The sequence below is a fragment of the Mytilus trossulus genome, chromosome 14 (genome assembly GCF_036588685.1).
Source record: "Mytilus trossulus isolate FHL-02 chromosome 14, PNRI_Mtr1.1.1.hap1, whole genome shotgun sequence".
Lineage (NCBI taxonomy): Eukaryota > Metazoa > Mollusca > Bivalvia > Mytilida > Mytilidae > Mytilus > Mytilus trossulus.
Genome location: NC_086386.1, coordinates 19,150,394 through 19,178,121, shown reverse-complemented (window position 1 = coordinate 19,178,121; position 27,728 = coordinate 19,150,394). Strand labels below are relative to the sequence as shown.

Here is a 27,728-nt window from a genome sequence, read left to right as displayed (position 1 = left end):
GAACTTTTGAGCCTAGGCTCCGTGTTGAAGACCGGACCGTGATCTATAATGGTTTATTTCTATAAATTGTGACTTGAATGGTGTGTTGTATCATTGGCACTCATACCACATCTTCCTATATCTATTAAGAAGCTATGCGGGCATCATTTCCATAGAAATGCCAAAACGAGGACATAGCTCATAAGAACACTGGTGGTAGGGTGAAGTAATTGTTCTTCTTTTAATGTATCCTTGATTTTTTCAGACACACCTTGATGTAATTCTGAAAGTCTTAACATAGACTTCAATTTTCCTGCACCAGATATGGCATCCCCTATATTGAATTTAGAGCTAAACTCTATATTTCATATCCCTAGCCCCCCCCCCCCTTGTGTCTGATTTGTAAGGTGTCACAACATCAAGTTAGTTCTGGAGTTTGGCAGTTTGGTAAGCATCAGAGACAATCTTGGGTAAAAGTTGTCGGTATATGTAGAGTATGTGCTACATGAGAAAGGCTTTTTCTTATGGAAGAACAAATCACATCACTAACAATCGTTATAAATGAACTGACAGCAAGTTCAAATTATATTTTTCAGTAACTATTTTACTTAATTGCACAGGTGTTGACTTCAATAAGTATTTGGTTTAATATGCATGGATAAATGATTACTCACATTAATAAGCACAACTTAAAAGACTGTCAACACGTTTAGAGGACTCAGTTTTGTGTAGTTTTCTGTTTTTTGTAAAGGTTTTTCTTTTACACAAAAAAACTGTTTTCATATCAAAACTACAAGGAAGAAACTGAGAGCGAGATCGTATAAAAGTGTCAGGTTGTGAGGATACATGTCGATCAGTTTGATCACTTATATGGATTTCTGTTGTTTCTAATTTAAAGTTCCCTATGGGTGACTGCGGAAACGAAATATGGTCACTTGGTATTTTCCCGACCGGCAGTAAAACAGAGTGGGGCGTCCGTTTTGCTGTACGGGATGTATCAAGTTCGCAGTCACGTCCGGTCAGAATGGGGACGTCAAATCCGATGCCTCGTGTAAAGGGAGTGCCACGTTCTTTGCACGTTAAAAACCCTTGCAACAAATCTTTGAGGGGTCCGTAGGTGGTCTGTTGTAATGGAAAATTTCTGTCCAAATCCTATATGCCATTATTTTCCAGTAGCAGTCTACATTTTCCCGACAATCTGACATCCCGAATGGCCTCTATTATGACAAAACCTACCTATTGTTTTTATTGTTAATTTGTTCTCGTCCTGAACATGCATGACATATTTGCCACTGGACGTTAATCAGCCAACAATCAATCAATCAATCTAATTTAAAGACGCACCAATTGTGCCTTCTGGTGCAAGTCTCTTACATCACTGATGATTCGCCAAACGAAAGCAGAATATCAAGAGAAGTTGGTTTTAGCATCACCTTGTCACACACCAAATCTCTGCGAAAATTATAGTACTTTTCCCCCACCCACTTGCACGCATATTAATTGCTCTGAGGTTAAACATCAACATACAATGTATTTTCACACAATATCAACTATTCATTATCCGGAAAAACCTCTTATCCGAAGGATTTGGTTATCTTAAAATGAAAAGTCAAAATTTTATTAACAAAAATATAACTTATTACAGAAAATACACGAAAGAACTACTTACTATATATTCAAATCACTCAAAAATAAATTAACTTCTCCTACAAAATCTACATAATCACAACGAAACTATCAAATTGATTGTGAAGGAAAAAATAAATGCTGAAGTTGATTGACGGATATGAAATTTTCGTAATTTAAAAAGGTACAAATGATGTTTTTATTTTTGAGTTTTTGACCAAATTGTTTGGAATTTGCCCAACAAAAGTTGCATGCAGTATCGCAATAATATGTTTTGTTCTCTCAAATGTCAAATACTGTTTTTGAATCATAAATTTTCTCGTTTACAAAGAAAAACGCGTTAAATTTCTATCTAAAAAACAGCCAACTTTAATTTTAAAAGTTTACTTGGAGATGGTATTATATTTATGTCTTCATCATTCCGATGATCCTTGATGATACGTGCATAGAAAATATTTACGAAAATAGAGGGAAATTTAACCAAAAAAATATATTTTTTAATTTTAAGGTAACTGCTCAAAACCGTAAATTGAGGGGTACCCCCATTAAAGAGATAAAATACAAAAATGTGACCATTGAAACTTTTTACGACCCGACGGAAATTAAAATATAGATATTATTCTATCATTTAAAACAATTTGCAGCCGTGTGTTATTCCGGACCATTAAACTCGTTAACTAAGCGTCTTTTTCGATGTCAGTTGCAGTACTAATTCGGAAAGTGTGTCTACGTCTTACTTCTCACGCTTAGCCCATTGCCTGGCATAATACTCGACTAAATCCATTAAAATTCTAAAGTTGTATGTCCAATTGATGGCTCACGATATTTTGGACCTTTCGATAACACATTTCGTAGGGAAGTGTTATCGACAATGCTGAGGTCACCAGTAATAACGTAATTAACCAGCCGGATTATATCACAAGTGCAATCAGGAGGTTTAGATTTAAATGATAAGGTAGATATATTTAGTTTGACATGTTTGATAGACCTTTTAAACGAATTAACATTTGTTAGCTAACCATTGAATAAGTACTGATAGCTATTACAAATCATTTACGGGGCGATAATTAAGAGCGATTTAAAAACCTGTAAGAATTCGTAGAATTGTTTATAAGTTAGTTCTAAATTCATAAATGTGTGAATCTTACAAGGTCTAGCAGTTTGTATTATGAAGTCAGGTTTTTCTATTTCTTTTTCAATGAATTGAATCAAATAACTTGGTAAAATAGTTATTTGAACATTTGTCTTCTTATATTTCAGAAAAAAAACATTCCACGTGTAACATGTTATCTTTCACTAGCGGCAGAGCCAAAACTTTCATTAGGAAGAAGGAACGGAGGAGTAGATTAAAAAAGCAGAAGGTCAAAAATCAGTTTTTACAAAAACGAACTAATAAAAGTAAATACACATTTGTTTTACATAAAAAGTTAGATGTATCTCTCATATCAGTGGCGAATCCAGCCATTTGAAAAAAGGAGGGGTTCCCAATCCAGGACAAAAAAGGGGGGTTCCAACTGTATATCCCCATTCAAATGCATTGATCGTCCCCAAAAGGGGGGGGGGGGAGTGTTCCAACCCCTGGAACACTCCCCCTGAATCCGCCACTACATATGCTCATTTTCATAAAAATCTACTATATTATTCTCTTCTCACAAAGGTCAATTAATGTAACAAACAAATGCATATTTTACGATATAGTTTACGATACTTATACTATCTGAATAATGAAAAACTGTTAATTAACAACAATACCGAACTTTAAGTAAATGCCCTTTTCAAATGGCAAAATCAAAAGCTCAAACACATATAAAACAAATACAAAACAGCTGTCATATGACATTAAATATATAAAAATATACAATTTTAACAGACCTAAGTAGAATTACCTTTGAAAAAATCCTCTTCGTTAAAAGTCATTTCTACGTATACATATGTATGTAATACAATACACTTTATTATGCAATGCAATATATGTTAATTGAAATAAATAATGTTAATTGAACCGAAAAAAATAAAAAATAATACAGTTTTGTACTAAAACATATTATAGTAACAATAATAACTGTAATGATTTTATGGTTCTGATCCTGCCTTAAATTAAATGTATTTGATTTTTATAGAATGAAGATAATAACATCTGCCTGAACTTTAAATAAAAATGTTTTTCTGTTACAAATTATGATGTATTGTTTTATGTGTGCATGTTAATATGCTGCCCATCAAGAGCACTTGATTGGAAAAATAAATATTCTTATTCTTATTAGCGTCACGAACCCTGGGCGGATCCAGCCATTTTAAAAAGAGGGGGGTGTCCAATTACATGTCCCCATTAAAATGCATTGATCGTCCAAAAAAAGGGGGGTTCGTACCCCCGGAACCCCCATCTGAATCCGCGCATGTGAACAATTGTTTTAATTAATTTTATTCTATGTTAGCATTTAGCCTACTTATAACACTAACCTTAAAGTTTGCAAAATAACGCAAAAAGTTTGAAAGTCATCTTATTCCTTATCTACATTTCAAGGGAATGATCTAACCAGCTTTCTGTATATCATTTTTGAGTTATCAAATACACTTATAATATAATATCAGAGACATTTATATTTGTATTACATGTCTCTGATAATATATTATTTAATAATTAGTGTTTAAAAGTCACCAATATGTGATAGTATTAATATTTCAAGTGTCGTTCGGTCATTCAAATTGTCATTTGGATAATAAAAAAAAAAGATGTAGTATGATTGCCAATGAGACAACTATCCACAAAAGACCAAAATGACGCAAACATTAACAATTATAGGTCACCGTACGGCCTCCAACATTGAGCAAAGCCCATACCGCATATAGTCAGCTATAAAAGTCCCCGATAAGACAATGTAAAACAATTCAAACGAGAAAACTAACGGCCTAATTTATGTAAAAAAATTAACGAAAAACAAATATGTAACACATTAACAAACGACAACCACTGAATTACAGGCTCCTGACTTGGGACAGGCACATACATAAATAATGTGGCGGGGTTAAACATGTTAGCGGGATCCAAACCCTCCTCCTAACCCGTGACAGTGGTATAACAGTACTACATAAGAACGAACTATAAAAATGATGGTTTCGTTCGTTCATTCGAGGTGCCGTTTACATGGCACTGTACCGTAAGTTGATTGAAATAGATATAGGAAGATGTGGTGTGAGTGCCAATGAGACAACTCTCCATTCAAGTAACAATTTAAAAAGTAAACCATTCATGATAGGTTAGCGTCATGAACCCCGACATTGAAGTTACAATGAACTACACGATACATAATTAAACAAATGAGGCAGTAAATATGGTTCAATATAGTGACAGTTCAATACGTTTGTTGATTGAAGCCATTATCTGGCTGAAGTTTGAATATCTTTTAAATTGTAAGTGGGCTCTTTTTTTCAACATTCAGCAGCATGTTCAGAGGAGAATATACAATGCTGCAATTCGTCTTATTTTACTAATATTTAACCTGCATTATTGCAGTTATGCCGTATACAATGGTGTGATAGTTATTTAATGTAAATTTAAATCAAGTTATAACCATTTGTTGAACATGTGCCTATATATATAGTTTTATACATTAACTGCAAAAGCATACCTTGTAAATATTGTACTAATATTTCTAATAATTTGAACTGAACGAGATTAATTTCTTCATTAATACTGAGACTACTATTATACTGGTCTGAAACTAATCATATTGCTGTCATAGTGGGTCTCATTGGGGTGTAAGCGTGACGCTGGATTGCCGATTTTTCGGAAGCGTGACGCGTGAAATTCAAATTATTGTGTCGTGAAAAAGGGAAATGATCGAGGTCTAGCGGGACCCGGGAAATGGCAAACATATGTTGCTTACCTGCATAGTGTAAGCGGGATACCATGATACGGGAATATGACAAAACAGTAAGCGGGATCCGGGATCAGAACCCCCAATGAGACTCCCGTCATAATTTTTTTTTTTTCCAACTTGACAGACTTTCCTGAATTTTTCCAAAAATAAATACAAATGCACCCGAGACATGTTATAAAAAAATATTATTCAATATATAGTATACTATAATATAAAATACAAATGATATAAAAAATGTCCAATTAAAGCCATTAAATACATTAAAATATCCACACGTAACGTCCTTGAACCCAATTTTCCCGCCATTTCCACAATCACGTGATGTAAACAGCATCAGTTCTCCTGAAATCACCACTGACACTGTCGCATGTGCTCAAAATGTCCACAGACAACAATAATAATTTGCAAAGTTTTAAACTGGAGGCAAAAGGGAGAGGGAGCATTCTGCAAGAAGCGAGAAGATTTATAAGCATGAGATCTCCGGAAAAAGAGATGGTAAACTTGATAAATGATTAATCCCACGCATGCTTGTAGTTGTACGGTTTGTTTATAAAATTTGACCTGAACTCTAAATTAAAATAATAAACAAAATATGTTTTCTGTGTCATTCATAAAAGAAAATAAAAGACATGGGTTTCTAAATAAATGAAAACTATCACCATGATCAGACCACTCTCCAAAAAAAAAGAAGTAGAAATGGTCATAGTTTGTTTAATTTGATCCATTTTGTGGATTTTGAGTAAAGATATTTTTTTATTTGGCCACCTCAGAATCCCTAACCAAGCCCAATTTCCTTTTACAGGGATAGAAATACCTCTAAACATGCTTAAGTAAAGACCTTTGATACTGTTGAGCATCAAACACTTAAAAGTCATTTTCTACTGTTCGGCATCAAACACAGTCATTTTCTACTGTCTGTCTTCAAACAGTCATTTTCTACATATCCTAATCTTGATGTGTCAGAGGTCTCAAATAATTAACCTTATCGCTATTTGTCCGGCATAACTGAATATCTCCACAGGTTCCCATAAAATTTTGATTTCATATAACAAAATATATGACGGCACAATGGAAAAGTGATTGTTGTATGCGTCAAAAGTTTGTGAAAGCGGCTGGGTCAGTCAGAATTAGCGATAAGGTGTATAATTGTAACCATGACTCTTTTACACCTATTATAAAGGATCAGTTATGTATAAATAAATATATTATATCATGTATATATGTGAAACAAAAACTGTGTTTTAAAATCATAATTTAAAGGTTTTATATAACAGTAAAACAAATTTGTGGTTATATATTGATAAATGTATAATGTATCATGTTGTTGGTAGTGTCCGAGGGCCGTGGTGTAGTGGTTAGTGCATCGGACTACTAAACACAAAGGTTCCTGGTTCGATTCCCATTTGGGATGAACATTTCAGGAACTTTATTTTCTGCTCTCCCTTGACACCATTTGCGAGTATGGTCTTAAGGAAACGATAAAAGTCCGTCGGAATGGCTGACCAGTGTTAAAAGAGAGCCATAACTCTTGCACGTTAAAGACAACCTTTTAGATTTCGAAAAAGAGAGTGCTAATGCCGCTACAAGGCAGCACTCGCACCCGCAAAGGGGAAAGGGATTAATATGGGGAAGAAGTCCCCTATTACAGTAGAAAATTCAATAAAAAAAAAATAAAAAAAAAAAAATCGGGAGAATTTCACATTGTACTAAATGAACTCAAAATCGTTCATTTTTTTGTTGCATTTTTGAATTTCCAGATTGGCACAGAAATTAACTTCCGTTTCCAGTCTTGTTTACATGAGACTTTGAATAAAAATGTATATTTATCAGTCTAAGAAAGGAACTAATACTAATTCATTTAAAAAACAGACCGCGTTTCTTTGTTTACATTGAATATGACGTCATAACTTAAATAACATCACAACTAAACTCCCTAACAACAGAACCAAAATCGTAAAAGTTACGGTATTTCCGTTTCTCTTTATAACATTATTGATTTAAAAAAAAACCATTGACTTCGTCCCCATTCACAGGTAATTCCTGCCTTATACTATAAGTTGCAAAACTTGATTCCCAATCCACTACAAATAAATATGTTTAAACTAAACTAGTGTCCAAAATCAGTTGGTTTACAGACAATAACTTTAGTATATGAAAATAAAAATCCATGAAATTGAAACACAAGGTTTATAACCTCAAAAGGAAGGTGGGGAGGTTATGACCCCAACAGTGTAGGAATTAGGGGCCTAAAAAGGGACCTAATTGGCTAATTAAGCATGTAAGTAGTTTCCAGACAATATCTTGTTCCTCATTGTTGAAGGCTGTATGGTGACCTATAGTTGTTATTGTTTGTGTCATTTGGTCTCTTGTGGAAAGTTGTCTCATTAGCAATCATACCCCATCTTCTTGTTTTATATTTATGCTCAAAAATCTTTTATTTTCAATTTATACCTGTTTTTCTGGCATGTAAACATGTGTGATACTTTATAAAACATGCCGATGTAGATAAAAACCCAATTTGAAAAAGAAAAGATAATAATAGCTCAAACCATTTAGGAATTGGGGGCAAACAAGGGTTTCTGGTAAAGGACAATGAAGACAATTTTAAGGCAGTGCAAGGGAAGTAATAATCAAATTATGTTTAAAGAGCAATGTGTTAAATGGGCAATTATGGTTAAAAATTTGAATTGAGATAATGACCATATCTTCAGGGAAAGAATTTTTGTAAAGGGGGGGGGGGGGGGGGGGGGGGGGGGGGGGGGGTTATATAAGAAATTGACTACAGTTATTCTGTGTCAATATTAAATTACAATCCATAAGAAATTGACTACAGTTATTCTGTGTCAATATTAAATTACAATCCAAATTCAAAACTGTATCAAGTTCTAATATTGTGTTTATTTTTGCCCCAACTGTTCAGGGTTGGACCTCTGCAGTCGTAACCAGCTGTTCCCAGCAAGCAATTTATTTTTGATAAATCAGTGTTTATCTTATTTACCTGTTGGTTGTAAAAAATATTATGTTGGCACAAATGAAATATGTTTTATTGCGCAAATAGAGATTTTTTTTTAAGGCAAATGAAATGCCAATTGGCACTAAAGCAAAGTGTAAATAAAAAACAACATGTACAAAAAAATGTATAAATTTTTATAATTTTTTTCTTCTGTTTTAACAGAAAATACAAGCAGCCAATGAATGTATCTGCAAGAGGAAACTAATGGGAATACTATGTCGGTCTTGTGGAGGTGTGTTTAGAGGGAGAGTCAGACAAATCTGTGTGTATCATCCTACCAGTAGATACTTAATGGACTATGAGGTCTGTCCATCCTGTAAAGCAACACAACTGACAGAATTTGAAGAGACGATTCCCAGTTCTGACATGGAGTGTGAAAAGGAGAGAAACGCTTAAATTCCATTTTAATGTTTTAAAATTGTGATAAAAAACACCCAGTGCCAAAGATATTGGAAGTGATTGCATACATTGTGTGCTGCTATATGCTGAAGAGATGTTTATGCTTTGACCAGGGGATGTCAACTGAGATATCAATTATTCCATGTATATATTTGTGGTTTTTTTTTTATGTTTTCTTAAAACTTGATCTTAAAATGCCACTTTTAACCCTTTTATGTTATAAGTAGCTTTCTCAAGTTATAAGCATTGTGAATATTCATGTACATGATAAATTGTTAAAGTTTTAAAAAAAAGTATTTTTAGAGGCATACAATACAGTTACAGGGGACGTTAAAGTCATAAGAAACAAGTGACCGGTGAAAAATAATGTTCTTATAATTCTTGAACTAATGCATACAAACAAAATAAACTTAGTCTTCTGTGCACGAATTTATTATTTTTTTCGTGTAAATTTCGTATAATCGTCAATTTTTTTTTCAATCGGTCAGTGTTGTTGTGAAAATATGGCAGGTAATTAAAGTTCGTGTTTTGAAGCCGGAGTTTAACGATGGTCACCTGTTTGTCAACAATCGACAAAAAATAAACAAAAAAGCATGGAAGAGAGCACGTGTTAAACATGTAAATTCAGATAATAATTTATTTTAAGGACATCCATGCATATTGTGACCACCGGATTTTTACGAGATGGGTCACACTGAGGTCACTTTGCATACGGAAAATATGTCGGGGGGGGGGGGGGGAAAGCTTGCTGGAAGGAAGCAATTTAAATAAAGTAAACTTCTAAATATGAATAAATTAAAGAATTTTCTTCAGAAAAAAATATCTGTACATAAGTTTTATAATGAAAACTATCCATTAAGTTATAAAAAACATATATGCATTATTTTTTTTTATTTGAGGTTTCTTATGACTAAGTTCGACATTTACTAGATTTCTGTTCAAAGGGAAATAACTCACTTTTCAAAAAGATTTTAAAAAGACATTGTATTTATAAATGAAAATGGTATTTTGGAATTGTTTCCCTTTCTTTGGTAAATTGTTTGAAGAATTAGTTAATTTATCTGTATAAACTAAATTTTCTGAATAACATATATTTAAATTTTTGTTGTATGAAGTGTTCAAACTCTTTTATATATAGATAATAATTTATTTTTGATAAAGCCATTAAAGGATATATTTCATTTAAGAAATAATTCATGGAAGCAATAGATTTGTTGGAAATACATGGCCTGGGCCTGAATGCTAGCAAGGGAAAAAAATTACTAACATCATGGTCCAGGTCATGTGTAAATTCACTGAAATAATCAGTTTCCACACTTTTTTTTGTCATTCTTGAAGACATTACCAGAGTTAAGTTTAAATTTTGGTGGTGTCACTTGTACTATTCTAGAGTTATGCCCTTTTGTAAATTAAAAAATTGCTGAAAAGAATTTTCGTTTTTGTTCTCTGACTTATGTTTGTCGCAACCAAATGATACGAAACTTATACAAAATGTTCATTACCACAAAACACAGATAGAGATTGAATTTTGGTAGCACCACTTTAACCATATAGACATTTACTTAAAATTTTGGTTTCTTGCACATTTAATTTCTATCCTTTGGACAGACATACTGAACTTTTTTGTTTCAAAAGTAAAAACATGCAGAATTTTGTCAATTGATTTGTAATTTTTGCTTTACAAATGTATGATCTTAATTTGTGTAACCATTCTTTGAAAATAATTCAGATGTTGTTGTGTCCTGTTAAATTGTTATACGATGATGACTGATGTTCCCATATTTTGACTATTTTATTGATTGTGACTGTTTATTTAACGCATCATGTAAATGTAACGGAATTTGATGAGACTGTTATTAAAGTGAGAGGGTTAGCGCTATAGAACCAGGTTTAATCCACCATTTTCTACATTTGAAAATGCCTGTACCAAGTCAGGAATATGACAGTTCTTGTCCATTCGTTTTTGATGCGTTTTGTTTTTTGATTTTGCCATGTGATTATGGACTTTCCAAATTGATTTTCCTCTGAGTTCAGTATTTTTGTGATTTTACTTTTCATTATTATTAAAATTTCATGATATTAGTAAGAAACAGCATTTTTTCTGCATATTTTGATAATTTAAAATATCTTGAAAACAAAAATTGGACTAAATAATCCCAATACAGTATCAATCCATTTGTAATTTTAAGAAGAGAGGTTTGAATTTTGTACTTGTTTGCAATCTAATGACTAAAATACCTCAAGAAATGCTTTCTCTATAAGTTTGAGGTTGCCAAAAATAATACATTGCGATGTTAGCAATGTCAATACCCCCCCCCCCCCCCCCCCCCCCCCCCCCCCCCCCCCCTGTTACTGTTTTTGTATGCCCTTAAGCATGTTTAGAGGACCTAATATTTAATGTTATTTTAGTTTATTTGGCAAACTCCCATGAAATCTGAACACATTATTAAAATGTAAGCTACACCCAGGGTAGCACTTTATTCAGAAAAAACAACAGTGTAGTGTACATGTAGTATTACTGTAAATTCAGAAGTTAATGCGAGGTTTTTATTATTGTGAAAAATGCAACTGAGTTGTAAACGCAATAATTTAAACTCGCATTTTGAAATATTTTATATGAATTTAATAGGAGGCTTCTCAAAATCGTAAAAATTTAAAAGCATTTAAGTCTGAAATGACAAAATCGAAATAATAAATGCACGCATTAATTTTCGGAATTTACAGTATGCTGATTACAACATTTTAAAGCATGAGCTATTTTATTGTACATTGTATGTAAATAGTTGTCAAATATGTCTTTGTAGAGTAGTCTTTGTATAGGATATTTTTGTCAACTTTTAACACAAGATATTCCTTTGTTAAAAGTTATTTATGAAATGTGGAAAATATGTTGATGAATCCATGTACAGAATAATTCTGGTCAAGAAAAATGCCATGTCTGTATAGGGTTTACCTAACTTTATATCCCTTTTTTAGTGCTAACCTGATATTTTTTATTGGATTTTTTGTTTCAGTTATTGTTAAGTTCTAAATTGATTTCTTATACAGTTTGTAAAATATTAATGAAAACAATTTATTTTCCTAATTTTTATCCATTTTGTTACTCTAAACAGACACATCTTTTTCTTGGCCTGATTATTATATTTGAGTTTGTAGTTCAGTTGGTGCTAAAATCTTAGAATAAGGCTTGTTTGATATTTTTTTGTACATGTAGATGTAATTTCAGCAATATAATTGTTAACAAGTGTTGGGAAATTTTATAAAAAGTACTTTATATAGATTACCAAAGCCTTGATTTTAAATGATAACATATCACTGCCAGGCTCGCATCTATGAATTGTGTACTTAAACATGACCTTCACTCCTGGAATTTATAAATTTAACATTTTATTTCAATATTTTATGGTCATAAACAGTTAACAGTCGATCATGACAGTGGCAGATCATAAGTGGGGGCCAATGGCCAGTAACTGTCTATTAAAGAGGAGGGCTGCTCTGGTCATGCTTCAGTGATTGCCTAAATAATCAACAAAACACATTTGACATCATTCTATGGCAAAAGTATAAAAGAAATCTGTATGTAAGGTGGTACCCAACACTTTAACTCAAATAGCTTGTTTAATCGTTTAAGAAGTATTTACTTTGACCCTTTGACAAAAATATAAAAATTTCAAAAAAATTGAACCAACCTTTTTATCAGAAAAAATACACTGGTTATATAGCAGTTTGACAAAAACTTATTTTGATCTTTGAAAAGCTTAATTATCCCATCACAACACAACGTAATTAAAATGTTTAGCTGAGTTATCTCCCTGTAGTGTTAGGTACCACCTTAATGTCAATTTCATTGCTTTATCAGGTCATGGAGACTAAAATGATAAATTAAATAGCAATAAAATATCATCTTCTTAAAGTGGGACTATCCATGACCAAAACTAGGACTCAGTATCTCCTTGAAAAAATCCTTAGTGAGAACCCTAAACTGTCTGACTAAATTATTCCTGATAGATGGACATGGGAGGTTAATGATAAATTAATCTTTGAATAAACTTTTCTACTTTAGAATTATGAAAAAGAGATGGAATTAGCAAGTATATTTTTTTTAGACTTTATCTCAGTTAAGTTCTTAAATATGAAACCTATTCCTTTGATATTAATGATGGATTTGAAAGGGAAAAAAGAAAAGTACTTATTATTTCCTTTTGCAGGACAAGGGGTTTACAGGAGACACCTTTTCAAAGAAGAAATTACATGTAGATATGAATTGCTTTCAATTTTATATTCTGTCACTTCAAAGTATTGAGGACCATTGATTGAGATTGGTAAAAGTTTGATACTTGTAATTCTTCTTTTTTTTTGTGAGTAAAAACCTATTTGGCCAAATTCTTAGATTGCAACCTTAAGCTTTTTACATTATATTACAATTGTATGCATTTATCTTCTTATGCAATTAAATGAGTTATGTTTTGTTGACTACAATAGTTATTTTACTCTGCCATGTCTATAGTTTTACAATCATGATATGATACAGAGGCAGATTTAGGGGGGGTGGGGCCCGGGCCCCCCCTTTTTGGGAAAAATTTTTGTTGCTTATATAGGGAATCACTGAAGCGTGACTGGAGCGGGCCCCCTCTTAGGTCAGTCAGTGGGCCGCCACTTATGAAAATTTCTAGATCCACGACTGTGATAAAAGATTAAAGGGAATGGGGACAATGTGTTTTAATTTCACGGTTTAAGAACAAGGCAATGGTTAATATTTGGAAAAGTTTTAAAACGGTGTCCAGATGGTTAGCTGAGCTTTCCCATGGTGATTAGGCGGACATTTATACATATAGTTGATGCAGAGAATGAAAAAAAAAACCTTTGATTATGGGGATCTGCTGGATAGTTGTTCCATTGACAATCCTACAAGATCTCTCCAATTTTCAATTCAAATTGTCTTCCCCCCTCATATCTAACATCTGTATTAGTTTAATTTTAGCTCTATGGTTCAGACACTCCTGGGAAGAAGTTTGTTGTTGTGTTCCAGGCCAGGAAAGTCCTTGAATATGTTAAATTTTGTAAACTTGAGCAGAAGTGGAAAAAATCATTTTAGGTGAAGAAGAGCTTACACTACAGTATATCTCTTAGATTTTCTCTACACCATTTGGAAATGCTGTTCCACTTTTAGTCAAATTTGTAGCAAGTTCAATAACCATAGTTGTTAAAAGATTCATGATGGCTCATTTTGTTTGAGCCTGTGACTCTTGTCGCAGAAAGCTTGACAAAGGGATAGTGTTCTTGCAGCGGTGGCATTAGCTCACTTATTACAAGCTTTATATTTTAGAAGGTGGAAAACCTGGATGCTTCATACTTTGTATATGGATGCCTCATGTTACAAAGTTTCAGTCAGTCAAATGTCCAATGTCCTTGACCTCATTTTCATGGTTCAGTGACTACTTGAAAAATAGTGAAGATTTTTTGTAATGTTAATTTCCCTTTATTATGATAATAATATTAGTAATAAGATAACTATATTTGGTACAGTATGTATGCAGCTTGCAAGGTCCTCATGCGCTTCAGACAGTTTCAATTGACCTTGACCTCACCAGTGACTACTTGAAAAATAGTGAAGATTTTTTGTAATGATAATTTCCCTTTATTATGATAATAATATTAGTAATAAGATAACTATATTTGGTACAGTATGTATGCAGCTTGCAAGGTCCTCCTGTGCTTCAGACAGTTTCAATTGACCTTGACCTCATTTCATAAATCGGTGAACAAAGTTAAGTTTTGGTGGTCAAGTCCACATCTTGCATACTATTAGCAATAGGTCTGGTATATTTGGTGTATGGAGGCACTGTAAGGTGTACATGTCCAATTGGCAGGTGAAATCTGACTTTAATCTCATTTTCATGGTGAAGTTTTTGTTTTTGGTCTGTTCTTCTCATACTGTATGCAATAGGTCTACTATATTTGGTGAATGGAATGATTGTAAGGTGTACATGGCTAGCTGGCAGTTTTTCTGACCTTGACCTCATTTTCATGGTTCAGTGGTAAAATTAATGTATTTGAATTTTGGGCTTTTTCTGATATTGAATGCAATAGGTCAACTATATTTGGTGTATGGAAATATTTTGTTATCTTTGTGTCAGTCGCGTAGGTTTTATTTGACGATGACCTCATTTTCACGGTTCATTGCTCAGTGTAAATTTTTTGTGTTTGGTCTGTTTTCCTAAACCATAAGCAATAGGTGAACTATATTTGTTGTATGGAAGAATTGTTAACTGTACATGCCTGCCTGGCATGGTTCATCTGACCCTGACCTCATTTTTATGGTTCAAAGCTCGATATTTAGTTTTCTTTGTTTGTGTTAAGTTTATGTGACAGTTGTAACAAAGTTTTATATTTAGGACTATCAACATAATATCAATGATTAGTAAAGAAGGCGAGACATTTCAGTGTGTGTACTCTTGTTATCAAGGAATATACATTTCCCTGTACTTCTCAGGGAACCCATGCTTTGGATTCATCCATGTTGCTATTTTCGGCACATCAAAGTGCTAGCAAGATAAATTGATATCTTGTTCTGAATCTGACTGTCAAGTGGCAAATATTTCATGATTTCTTGCGGAAACATCAGTCTAATAATGGAGTAGCATATGTTTTTGTGAGTGGAATTTATGATTCAAGCATGAATTTACTTGATGTTTGCGTTTGCAAATATTTGAAAGATATTTCGTACGAACACTACCATTGTATTTAAATCTAGATTGTGTGCTTTGTCTAGGAATATGCAGACATTATTAAGTGATTGTTTTGCCTGTGACCAATATTCCCCAAATTAAGGATGCGGATAGACCCATGACGAAAGGTCGTCTGTGTTTGGCCATGCCAAACATCAACAGTCAATTATCTCCTGCACAATTTGAATAAGCAAAAGAAGTGAAGACTTGTAAGCTACAAGGGATGTACAATATGCGCAAACATACTGATTTATCTCGTGCACACTTAATACAGAAAAATAAAGACTTCGGTTGAAGGAAAAACTTGCTAGCTTTGTGGAACGTATACATCCAGAAATGTCCGGTTTATTACTGCTTTGCAAAAACGCTAGTGGCAAATACTATACCAAATTATACCTTGTCCGTTCGTCCAAAAAATATTTCCGTCATACTTTTCTCAGATATATTCAGTCTGCAGCTTGACAATACTCATTTACATCACGATAGCACGTTTTGGATCGACACCTATTTCCTGTCTGATGATGTTATGTTGATTGAACAATCATTTTTTTGTAACACAATTCGCTTGTCCTACTCCGATCCGCTTGATTTTCTTATTAAACAAAAACGCCAGTGTCTATGAATGGTTAACGAGTAGGTAAGATTTGCCTGATAACGTGTGCAGTCACGTGCTGATTAAGTGTTGTTACTTTGAATCCGATCCATTACTAGTATCCAATATGGCCGCCAACGTGGCACTTAGTTTAACATAGGACCCTATGGAAAATACATACACATGTCTTCTTTGAGAGAACCACTGAATGGTCATTGGAATGAAACCAACCATAGCGTTAATGTTCCTTATGAGGTGCAGACCTTGAGTGTTGTTACTTTGTAGCCGCTCTATCACCCAAGATGGTTGCACGCGGGGGACTTAGTTTAAAATATGACCCCAAGGGAAATACATACAAATGTCTTCTCTTAGGGAACTACTAAATGGAATGAAACCAAACATGGAATCTATGTTCCTTGTCAGGTGCTGACCAAGTGTTGTTACTTTGTAGCTGATCCATCATCCAAGACGGTCGCCAGCGGGGGACTTAGTTTCATGTAGGATCCGAAGGAAAATACATACAGATGTCTTCTTTAAGAGAACAACTGAATGTAATGAAACCAAACATACAAGACTGTTCTTTATGAGATGCGGACCAAGTGTTCTTACTTTGTAGCGGATCCATCATCTATGCTGGCCGCTAGCCGGGCCTTAGTTTAACATAGGACACTATGGGAAATACTTACAAATGTCTTCTTTTAGAGAACCATTGATTGGAATGAAACCAAACATAGCATTAATGTTCCTTATGAGGTGCTGATGAAGTGTTGCTGATTTACTGATCAAGATGGCCACCGGGATTAATTATTAAATTGCATGGTCAATATTAACCAAATTAGGCCTCAAACATGATTTCAAAACCCCAATCAGACTGAGATGAGCGACACAGGCTCTTGAAAAATAACATTTCGAACCTCCATCCCCCAGAAAGAGGATAGTTTTTTTTCAGCTGTTGTCAGACTTTTGAAGTATACAACATATGTCAGCATTCCGACCGGACGTGGTTGTTTTATTCAACAACCCAACAATTGAAATTGAAACAAAAAAAAAAGAAATTGCAAAAATACAACATCTGACTTACAATTATCTTTTATTTTGATAAACATTATCAAATAACAGCTTTATCACAGTTAGTGTAAATTATAAAAAAATAATACTAAATTTGATATGTCATTATAAATAAATATTCTTATATTTAAAAGCAATAAATAAAGAAAGATTTCAATTTAATTTAAGATTGAACACCTTTAAGTGCCCGTATTGTAATTGAAAAAATAACATCTTCATTTCTTTGTTAAACAACCTTCACAGTAAATTAAAAGACACTACTATAGCTTTATTGCCAATTGTCAATATAAGTGAGTTGAAATTAGAAATAATATATGGCTTATAATATTTAAATAAAGGTGTTTGCTTTAATGTCTTTAATGTTTAAGTAAATCAAGGTGAACATCAGCCGACCTCCCAGTTTCATTATCTTTTCCTTCCACGATTAATTCTGTATCGCCAAACGTTAAAGAGACGATGACTTGTCGATCCATTCCTTTAGACGTATCTGGCATTTCTACTCTAATTTTTCCTATTTCTTCGCAACCTTTCTCAGTAGTATATTTCGGATTTTCATCGTCAGTTTGGTAAAGATTAAGAGACATTTCTGTCATATTTGGGCGAAGTGGAAAGACATCGTGGGTAACTGTCTCACCCAGCATGAATTCCGACCCAGCTTCACAAAGCGTATGGAAAATATCTTTACAGTAGGGAACTCCACCTTCCATCATTTTCTTTTCTTCAGGGTCAGTCTCTTTCAAGAAGTATCTGAGGTTTCGTAACCCAATTGTCTTACTAGCAACCCGACAAGAAACGATTCTCGGATGGTGTCCGTAAAGAACAGCTCCTTTTAGAACAACTAATCCGGATTCAGGTGGAATGACAATGTTTTTGTTTGGAAAAGCTTCTTTTACAAGTAATTGCATAATCGTTGATTCAGCAAATCCGCCAACCATGATGACATCTTGCACCTTATCAGCACCAGCAAGATCTAGAACTGTTCGACAATGTTTAATTATACTTTGAATGCACGGCGAAAAGAAATTAGCCATCACTTCTTTAGGAAATTTAAGCTTATCTTTCTTCATTTCTGTGCTGGTTTGTGCGAATAAACCGATGTTAGCCTCTGAAGCTGTCTTCTTCATATTTTTCGTGTAGCGGTCTCGGAGGTCCATTGGTATACTTAACGTAAAACGACCCTGTCCATCGGTACCAAGTTTACGTTTGACCATTTCGATGCTTCTTTCAAGGTCAAGATAGTCGGAGGTAGACTCGGCTTTAAATTCACCAAGTATTTTCGGAGTGAATATTTTCTCTAGGAATTTGTATATCTCTTCATTCACATACAATCCTCCCCATGCCCCACCACTTGCCTTTGTTACTTCTTTTAAAGTTCTGTCTGGCATTACTTCTCTGACGGTGACGTCTACCGTTCCTCCTGCAAAAGATATCAATTCACAAGTTACGTTTGAAAAGTGCTACATACTTAATTAAGTACTAGAACACACCCATGTTACCGCGGGTCAGTGACTGAATCTTTCTGTTTGAACCCGTCGAACTGGAACTGTGATTAGTATTCGTTTTGTTATCTTAGAAAGTCTTACTGATTTATAAAATACTACAATAGGTAACAATTAACAATTTGACAATGGTTGATAGAATTTAGTAGTGTCAACCCTGTGATTATGACCCGTGTACATAGCATAGTCCTAAATACACCGTTTGGTGGTGCCCCTGTCAGATGCGAAACGTACAGATAAGGTATTAGGTAACAGGTGAATATACTATTGGTATCGGACTCGAGACGGAACTTCTTAATTATTGGCAATATTAATTACTTAGTACTCGGAAAACAAAAGGGCCTGGAGTGGTGTAATATTTAATCTACACATTTGTACTATGTTAGTTATATATAAAGTTGAATTCTTTGAATTGTCGTTTTTACGTGATGACGGCTGACAAATTGGACCTCGCAATTTTAGTATATACGGTCTACATTGTTCTGTTTTATGTGGCTATTAAAACCAGTCTTTGTTATACTTAAATGTTATCACATTTTGTTGACAGTAATGGATCGCAGTCTCATTTATATTCACAAATATACTTATATATGATAATATAACGGTAACATGGACTAAACGTTAAACTATTTGTGAGAATATCTCGGATTTTATAAAATAATCTATGCAACTGAAGCACGCTACTTTGCAAATAAATATAGAACATTTATTTTTTCTATATTTCTAGATAAAAATGTTTTAAAATTTGTAAAATAAAGATATAGAGTTATCTATATTACTACATGAATATAGTTGACATCGAGTGTCGCGTTTTTCTTCTTTTTACATAAAATCCACGAATATAGTTTTGTACCACAAAGGGGCAATGCCCAACGTAGTTTATTATGTGTTCATTCCTAGATCTTCTTTGGTTTATTTGGGGTTAAAATCGGAAAAAGCCAGTTCGGATCGACAGTCCTTCACGACGTTCAAAAATCAAAATACATGGTTAGATTAAGCATATATAAAAGAACCCCATGTATACAATTTTTGTTGAAATCAACCGAAGATTAATTTTGGACCCCAATTTGAACCAACCTGAAAACTGTGCCTATTATCAAAAATCTAAATACATGTTTAGATTCAGCATATCAAAAACACCCCAAGGAATCAATTTTTGTTGAAATCAAAAACAGTTTAATTTTGGACCACGATTTGGACCAATTTGAAAACTGGGCCCATAATAAAAAATCTAAGTACATTTTTAGATTCAGCAAATCAAAAAACCCCAAGGATTCAATTTTTGTTGAAATCAAACAAAGTTTAATTTTGAACCACGATTTGGACCAACTTGAAAACTGGGCCAATAATCAAAAACCTAAGTTCATGTTTAGATTCAGCATATCAAACAAAGAACCCCAAGGATTCATTTTTTGTTTAAATCAAACATAATTTAATTTTGGACCCTTTGGACCTTAATGTAGACCAATTTGAAAACGGGACCTCAACATACACAGTTAGATTCGGCATATCAAAGAACCCCAAATTAAGTCTTTGAGCCCCTTATTCCTTAACTGTTGGGATCAAAACTCCAAAAATCAATCCCAATTTTCTTTTATGGTTAAAACCTTGTGTTGAAATCGCATAGATTTCTATTTACTTATCATCAAAGTTATGGTGCGAAAACCAATAAGAATGCTTATTTGGGCCCCTTATTGGCCCCTAATTCCTAAACTGTTGGGACCTCAACTCCCACAATCTATCCCAACCTTCCTTTCGGGGTAATAAACCTTGCGTTTGAATTTCATTGATTTTTATTTACTAATATACTAAAGTTATCGTGCGAAAAACAAGAAAATGCTCATTTAAGCCTTTTTTTGCCCCTAATTCACAAACTGTTGAAACCAAAACTCCCAAAATGAATCCCAACCTTTCTTTTGTGGTCATAAACCTTATGTTTAAATTTCATAGATTACTCTTTACTTTTACTAAAGTTATAGTGCGAAAACCAAAAGTATTCGGACGACGGCGACGTCGACGTCGACAGACGACGACGCCAACGTGATACCAATATACGATAAAAAAAAATCTATTTTTGCGGTTGTATAAAAACCAGGTTTTAGATTTTGAGTATATACTTCCTTTCTGATACAAATTCTATTATAGATTCTTTATTGATGTACAAATTAAACTTCGTTTTACCACTTTTTGAGTTTTTAGCCTCTGAATGAAACAAAATTCAGGGGACGTTGGATCTACATCTTTTTTTTAATTGTGTTACCTCCTAAGTCGAGCACCATGTATCTGGTCCCTGGGTCATATGGTGAAAGACTAGGACCTTCATCTTGGTCTCTTTGAACATTAACATTCATATGTTTAATGAACACTGAAGCAGCTTCTGGTTCTAAAGCTAAAATTAGCTGTTCGGTTGGTATTCCGGCCTGAAATGACATAGCATGCACCGTACAGTCATTCGAAATGAGTATTAGATAAAATGACTTCTAAATTATGTTGTGACAAATTTTCTAATAAACTTATATTGTCCTTAAAACAGGAAATTAAAATGTAATAAATATATAAATATACATTTATATGAGCACTTAAAATTTCAATAACTATGTAATGATCACTGTCCAAAGTTTAAAGGCATTGGTCAATAAATTGAAGACGTTACCGATATATATTTGAAAATTTAAAATTTACAAAACAAGCAGTATAATAAATATTCTATACATGATTAAAGATTCCAAGAAACCGGCTGATTGGATTTAAAACTTCAATTCTTATATTTGGAGCTGCTAGTATGTTTGAATATTTTTATACTAAACATGTCTAAAACTATTGATAGCAACTTGTTCATTATTGACATTGAAACAGAGATAAAGGATACAGCACATACAGTTAAGTTTGTCTCATATCATGACTTACATATACATTTACAAGTTATGAAACCAAGAGTTTCAAATGGTGAAGTTGTGATCACCTAAAGAACGTATTGCGATAAAGCGACAAGGACCTGTAACTCTGTAATTGTGTTTGCGGGAAAATATGAATGCCTACTCATATCCAATCTTTTAGGGAAATCGAATTTTTACAGAAGAGTGTCCACCATGCACTTGCACTGCACTATTATTATAATAGTAGAATAGAATGATATACAAATGGATGAAAATTATATTCACATGTAACTGTTATATTAATATAATACATAACAACAAACCAGTGTATAACGACTCTATAATAATTTGTATCATTACAATATAAACGTTATTACGGTGAGGTTGAACTTTCTTTGCCGACCGTGCGAGGGCTGTATAGCCAGTCAAGGTCGTTAAACACTTCCATTTGTTGAACTTCCTTTTATTTAAAATAAATCATCATCTACGCACGAACTTGTCTCAGAAAAACATACATATCTGTTCATTAACCTGAGTTTCAGGTATAATAGAGATGTGATTTTTTTTCTGTGACAAGTCCTTTTAACCATTCACAAGAATTTACAGTCATCCGATGTTCAGTACTTCAGTACTTTCATTCTATGTTTTGTTTTGTGTACTAATATGGTTGTCTGTAAAATATATTTTTTAGACCTTACGTTGTCACTTAATTTTTGATTTACGAATTTGTATGTCCCTCTCTTTATTCTCATATCGTACATGGCTATTGTATACTCTAGTTTACTTACGCTTTTAGCTGCCTCTCTCATAAATTGTTTGGCAGTGAAATCCCATATTGCTGGTACAGTCAATACCCAACAAATTTCCTTTTCCATGACTGCTGTTTCTAAAAGCCCTTTATTCCGTAGTTCATCCAGTACTTGCCCTTTGATGTACAATATCGAGTGCTTGAATACTTCCAGTGCTGGGAGCTCAAGTCCCTGGTCGGTTCTTAACGATATGGTGCGATTAATTTTCTTCAAAATATTAAAAATATATTGTTTTTATAAAAATGTTTCAATAATTTTTGTCAGGAAAAAAACCCAGTCTAACATAGCTCTTGAAAACTTTGTATACGATAGAACTGATTTATAGTTAGCTTAAATTTCTGAATCCGGGTCTCAAACACAATAGGTGCTTTCCGAAAGTATTCAATATGTTTAAATTCTTGAATTTTTATAACGAAAGGCTCAGTTGATAATTTAAGAAATTCCTCAGTATTATGAAATTGATGTTCAAAATCCTTCAGAAAAAGATGACTTTATGTAAATTTGATTATTCTTGTTTTGTCCCTTTTGATCGTGACTTTTTCAAGTATCTTACTATTCAACCAATCTTCACTTTAAAATTTTATGTTTAAACAAATCTGATAAGTTTAATCCAGATAATTCAAACTTATGAAAACTTGCTGTATTTCGATTGGATGAGAGAAATGGTACAAAAGTTAATGTTCTATCTTCTATAAGAAAGATAGTGTTGTCTCCTTGCTGGTATTAATGTCATGCGGGATTTACATGTGTAGTGGTATCTGTTATGTAGCTTCGTAGTACAGAAGCTGACACTATATGGTTGCACTTTCAGAATAGACTGATTTGTTAAGATAATTTTACAAAGGACATACGCAGTGGTGCAAATAATGGCTCTCACGAACTTCTTGGCCAGTGACTCCTTTCAAAAATAAAAATCTGAGTAAAATTGATACTTGTCAACGTATATTTGTTCCACCTAACAGAAGTTCTACTGGAAACTTTGTTATAAACAATGTCATAATACCTGAACCTGATGGAACAAATATTCTATACTATTTATTCCGTTAGGAACATCTACTGTAATATTTATTCCTGTGGAAATAATATTCCAGAATAATTGTTCCATTTGGAATTCATATTATGAAGGAACTTCTGTTCCGTGACAATGTCAGTATAACCCATTGTCAACTTTAATCGCAATTATTTTTTATGAAATTAGTAGGCTAGCAGGGAGCTAAAATTTGCCTTACTACAAAAGTGGATAACCTGAATGATTATAGATTGATTTAATCCTTATCGTAGTAACCATATAATATCGAAGCTAAATAGCTATAGAAGGGTTGTGACTCCTGAATAAATAGAAGGTTGGTGATACAATTTGCTTTGCTACCTTAGGTTGGATCTGGTTATATAATCTGTAAGATAATATAGCCAACGTGTACATGCATATTGATATTAGTATTATACCTCATGATAGAGTTTCATCTTGAAATGTTTGAAGTAATACCATCCAATATGGTTATCGTCTTGAGCAAGTTCACTGTATTTATCCTCGGCATCATAACCAAAACTGTGAAATGTTTTATCTGGATTCAACAGGAGGACGGTCGGGGTCTTCTCCGAAACTAAAGCTGGACCTCCACCAGAAGAACCCCAGTGTTTAGTCCATATTCTCAACGGCTCTGACAGATAGCTATCTCGCATAGAAAACCCAAATCCTGTGTATGTTGTACCGAAATCAATGGCCGCTACCATCAACTTACTAGGAACTGGCTTGTCAAGGATGGTTGCCATATTCACTAGTCATCCAAAACGTGAGTTTCCTTTACTTCACTGCCCCGGTCATTCTGAAACATTAAAAAACTATATAGATTCAGTCTTGAGATTTTAAGGTGTTTGTGGAAGTTTCGTTTTTTAGGGGTTTTGCCAATAGTGATTTAATTTTTCTTCGACTTATTAGTTGCGAAAGTTGCATTGATATCTTTCCCCTCTTTTTAGTTCAGCATTTATTTAGCCATATGTTTAAACCATCATGTTGAATTTGATACAATGGTACTGAAGTTTATAGGGTCAGCCAGAAGTCAGCCCACTCAGACAACAGATCTGTTTGACCAGAAGTGTTTACTGTAAAGACTTTGGCTCAGAGTTTTCTTGACATTAACACTCTCAATGAGATGATAATATAAACTAAGGTGAGATGTGAATATCTCACTTCAAAGCACTATGAGAGTATGAAGCAAATTGTGTTTCAATATGGTATTTTGCTTATTAATTTTAAAATTTATGTTAGCATTATACTTCATCACTGCAACAACTGTGTTACTATATTTCTCCATTCGAAACAGTTAAATTCAACTTTTTAAAAGAGTTGGAAATATTGAATTTATGGAAAATGGCCTTGTTGGTGCTTTCACATGATCAATTCTTACCAGATTTATATAAAACTTAAACTACAGGTTAATATTAGCATTTTCGTAGACAAGTTCTAAAATAGTGGACAATTAACTGTTAATCTAATGTCATTTGGACTATATAAAGAGAGATAACTCAATATTATGTTTGAACACTAACTGGTTTCCTGTTGAAGTTATCCTCTTCCTGTTAATGGTGAATTGTGTAACATGTGCTAATAATTATTAAAGTATTAAAACTTATTGATGTCCTTCTGAGTGCATTAACATTAACTTTTTTGAAAAGAGTTATGGTCCTTAGATATTAAATTTATGGAAAATGGCCTTATTGGTTCACTCACATGATCAATTCTTGCCAGATTTAAAAAAAACCTAAACTACAGGTTAATATCAGTAATGCTTAGGACAAGTTCTTTAATGGTTAATGTTTAAAAGAGTTATGCCTTTGGAAATATTAAATGAGTGCAACTCAGAGGACATTGAAACGAAATATAACTGTTACTTAAAGGCAATTTATAAATACAAATTTTAACATTTCAATTCATAGACAAGTTGCAACCCATACGAATACTACACGTTGCCGTAAATTATACTCTAAGACATTCATGCATTTTCAATATTTCATTAACAAACACTAGCTGTAACTATAGTATACTATGACACATCCGGCAATCGGACTGTTTTATTTTATTGCTGAAAGTTTTACGCCTTTTAAAGGCAGCAGAGCTGTGAATGGTCATGATTTTACTGAAAACGGCTTTTCCAATACAAACTGGAAAAGTCCATTTTTAAGAACAACTATTCAAAGTCTATAGCAATGCTCATGCACTCATTTAAATTTGATCATATATTATTATTGGTGTCTTTTTATTCCCATTTTCACCTCTCCATTCAAGCATATTAAACTATTAAAATCTTCTTGCGCAACAACATCTGTGTTAGAAATACGCGTTAAGTTTAACTTTCTGTATTTTTATGCACATTTCACAAAACACAGGTTACAATCTCTGAATAACTAAATAGATTTAACATGAAATAAAACCCTTCATTTTTCTTTATATAAATATATCGGATTGATTGGATTCCAACTGAACAATATCAAATTATACACACTCACTGAAAGACTGAGAAGAAACCATATTGAAATTAATCTTTTGTGTCAATTGACTTGGAATTCACGAATAGCATGTCATTTGGAACTTATTATGATGTTTTTTTCTTTTTCATCATATATTGGCTTTTGATGGCAAAATATCTTTTTATTCAGCATGTTCAGGTTATTATGACTATTTTGATCATGTGAATGGTAAAATTAACTATAATTGTAAATGACTGATACTTACAACTTCGTCATCGTTATATTTTCCTTCCTTATCGTGAACTAGGGGAGATAACCAAAACAGTTTTTACTGATTAAATATCAGTTTATAAATAATAAACATTTATAAATAGGTCTTTAGAGATTGTAACCGAATTTGGTATAGTTTTATTCATTGTGGAGTCACTTGTCTGCCCATTCATGTCCAATTTATTGGCGTAATGTTTTCTGGTCTGTGCGTCCGTTCGTTGTTCCGTTCGTTCGTCTGTACCGCTTTAGGTTATAGTTTTTGGTAAAAGATTTTGGTTAATGTAGTTTAATTGTTGATGAAGTTAAAATCCGATCAACTTGAAACTTCCTATACATGTTCCATATGATATGATCTTCCTAATTTTGATTACAAATATTAGAGTTTTATTACCCCAATATCACAGTCCACACCATTGAACATAGAAAATGATATATAGAATTTTCATTCCGTTGTATATTTTTCTACCCCTCGTCCCTTAAAAACGAACGAAAGAACGAGAGAAAGAAAGGCCGAACGAACGAACGAAAAACAGAACTAAAAAATATAAATTGCAATATGAGATAATTTCATTTTATCATTGTATGAACAAAATTTCATTTATTTATTTTGTTCAGTACAATGGACTACTAATTATATCTGATTAGATTATTATCATATTTAATATTCATTTATAGTTGTGATTGTCTGATAATATAACTATATATACGTTTTATTACATTACGCGAACCTTTGCCTATTCTAGAGGTTCATTTCGTCCAGTAAATATATTTTAAAATACATGTAAAAATAATATTCAATATATGAATTGTCCCCTAAGTCGTACAAACAAAGAGTTGTAATATATTTCTTTGCAAAACTATATATAAATACGGATTTTCAACCATAGTAAACGTTTATATTTTGTAGCGATGACATAATAAGTTCAAACGGAGGGTTACTTGTCATTTTGAGTGAATTTTGTAACAGTACTCGTGTTCGCGTCTGGTATGTAATTTGAATGACAGTACTTGTGTTCTTTCAATGGAGTAATTTGTGTACAGTTACTTGTGGTTTATTAAGGGAGGTATTTGCGTAACAGTACTTGTGTTTTGTCTGGTGAGTAATTTCTATGGTATTACTTGTGTTCTGTCTGGTGAGTAATTTGTATGGTATTACTTGTGTTCTGTTTGGTGAGTAATTTCTATGGTATTACTTTTGTTCTGTCTAATATGTAATTTGTCTGACGGTACTCCTGTTCTAAGAATGGAAATAGTTTGTGTGACAGTTATCGTATTCTTTTATAGTGGTTAATATATGTGATATAAATTCTCGTGTTCTATCTCGTGAATAATTTGTGTGACATTGGTTAATTCTTTCTGGTGGTTAATTTGTGTGATATTACTTGTGTTCTGTCTATAGTATGTAATTTGTGTGACGGTGTTTACTGAATGTTCTGTTGAGTATGTAATTTGTGTGACGGTGTTTACTGGATGTTCTGTTGAGTATGTAATTTGTGTGACGGTGTTTACTGAATGTTCTG

At 33.2% G+C, this 27,728-nt stretch overlaps 2 protein-coding genes across 2 annotated transcripts; one reads left to right on the top strand and one right to left on the bottom strand.

The window, feature by feature from the left end:
* The first annotated feature begins 5,792 nt into the window (after positions 1-5,792).
* On the top strand, positions 5,793-9,624 carry LOC134695673 (uncharacterized). Its single transcript, XM_063557019.1, has 2 exons — positions 5,793-5,981; positions 8,662-9,624. The coding sequence occupies exons 1-2, from the start codon at positions 5,865-5,867 to the stop codon at positions 8,893-8,895; spliced, it is 351 nt and encodes a 116-aa protein (XP_063413089.1). The 5' UTR covers positions 5,793-5,864; the 3' UTR covers positions 8,896-9,624.
* Positions 9,625-17,327: 7,703 nt separating this feature from the next.
* LOC134696139 (heat shock 70 kDa protein 12A-like) lies at positions 17,328-26,250 on the bottom strand. The gene is made up of 5 exons (XM_063557775.1): positions 26,204-26,250; positions 23,917-24,296; positions 22,450-22,677; positions 21,046-21,205; positions 17,328-18,703 (listed from the first exon to the last, which is right to left on the bottom strand). The coding sequence occupies exons 2-5, from the start codon at positions 24,241-24,243 to the stop codon at positions 17,643-17,645; spliced, it is 1,776 nt and encodes a 591-aa protein (XP_063413845.1). The 5' UTR covers positions 24,244-24,296; positions 26,204-26,250; the 3' UTR covers positions 17,328-17,642.
* Between the last annotated feature and the right edge of the window lie 1,478 nt (positions 26,251-27,728).

What these genes read in the sequence shown, in the direction of transcription:
- LOC134695673 (XM_063557019.1), top strand. Translation starts at nt 5,865, where the DNA reads ATGTCCACAGACAACAATAATAATTTGCAAAGTTTTAAACTGGAGGCA. An exon ending in GATCTCCGGAAAAAGAGATG is followed by an intron (nt 5,982 to 8,661) that starts GTAAACTTGATA and finishes CTGTTTTAACAG; the next exon opens with AAAATACAAGCAGCCAATGA.
- LOC134696139 (XM_063557775.1), bottom strand. Translation starts at nt 24,243, where the DNA reads ATGGCAACCATCCTTGACAAGCCAGTTCCTAGTAAGTTGATGGTAGCG. An exon ending in AGATGAAACTCTATCATGAG is followed by an intron (nt 22,678 to 23,916) that starts GTATAATACTAA and finishes AATATTTTGAAG; the next exon opens with AAAATTAATCGCACCATATC. An exon ending in TGAGAGAGGCAGCTAAAAGC is followed by an intron (nt 21,206 to 22,449) that starts GTAAGTAAACTA and finishes ATGTCATTTCAG; the next exon opens with GCCGGAATACCAACCGAACA.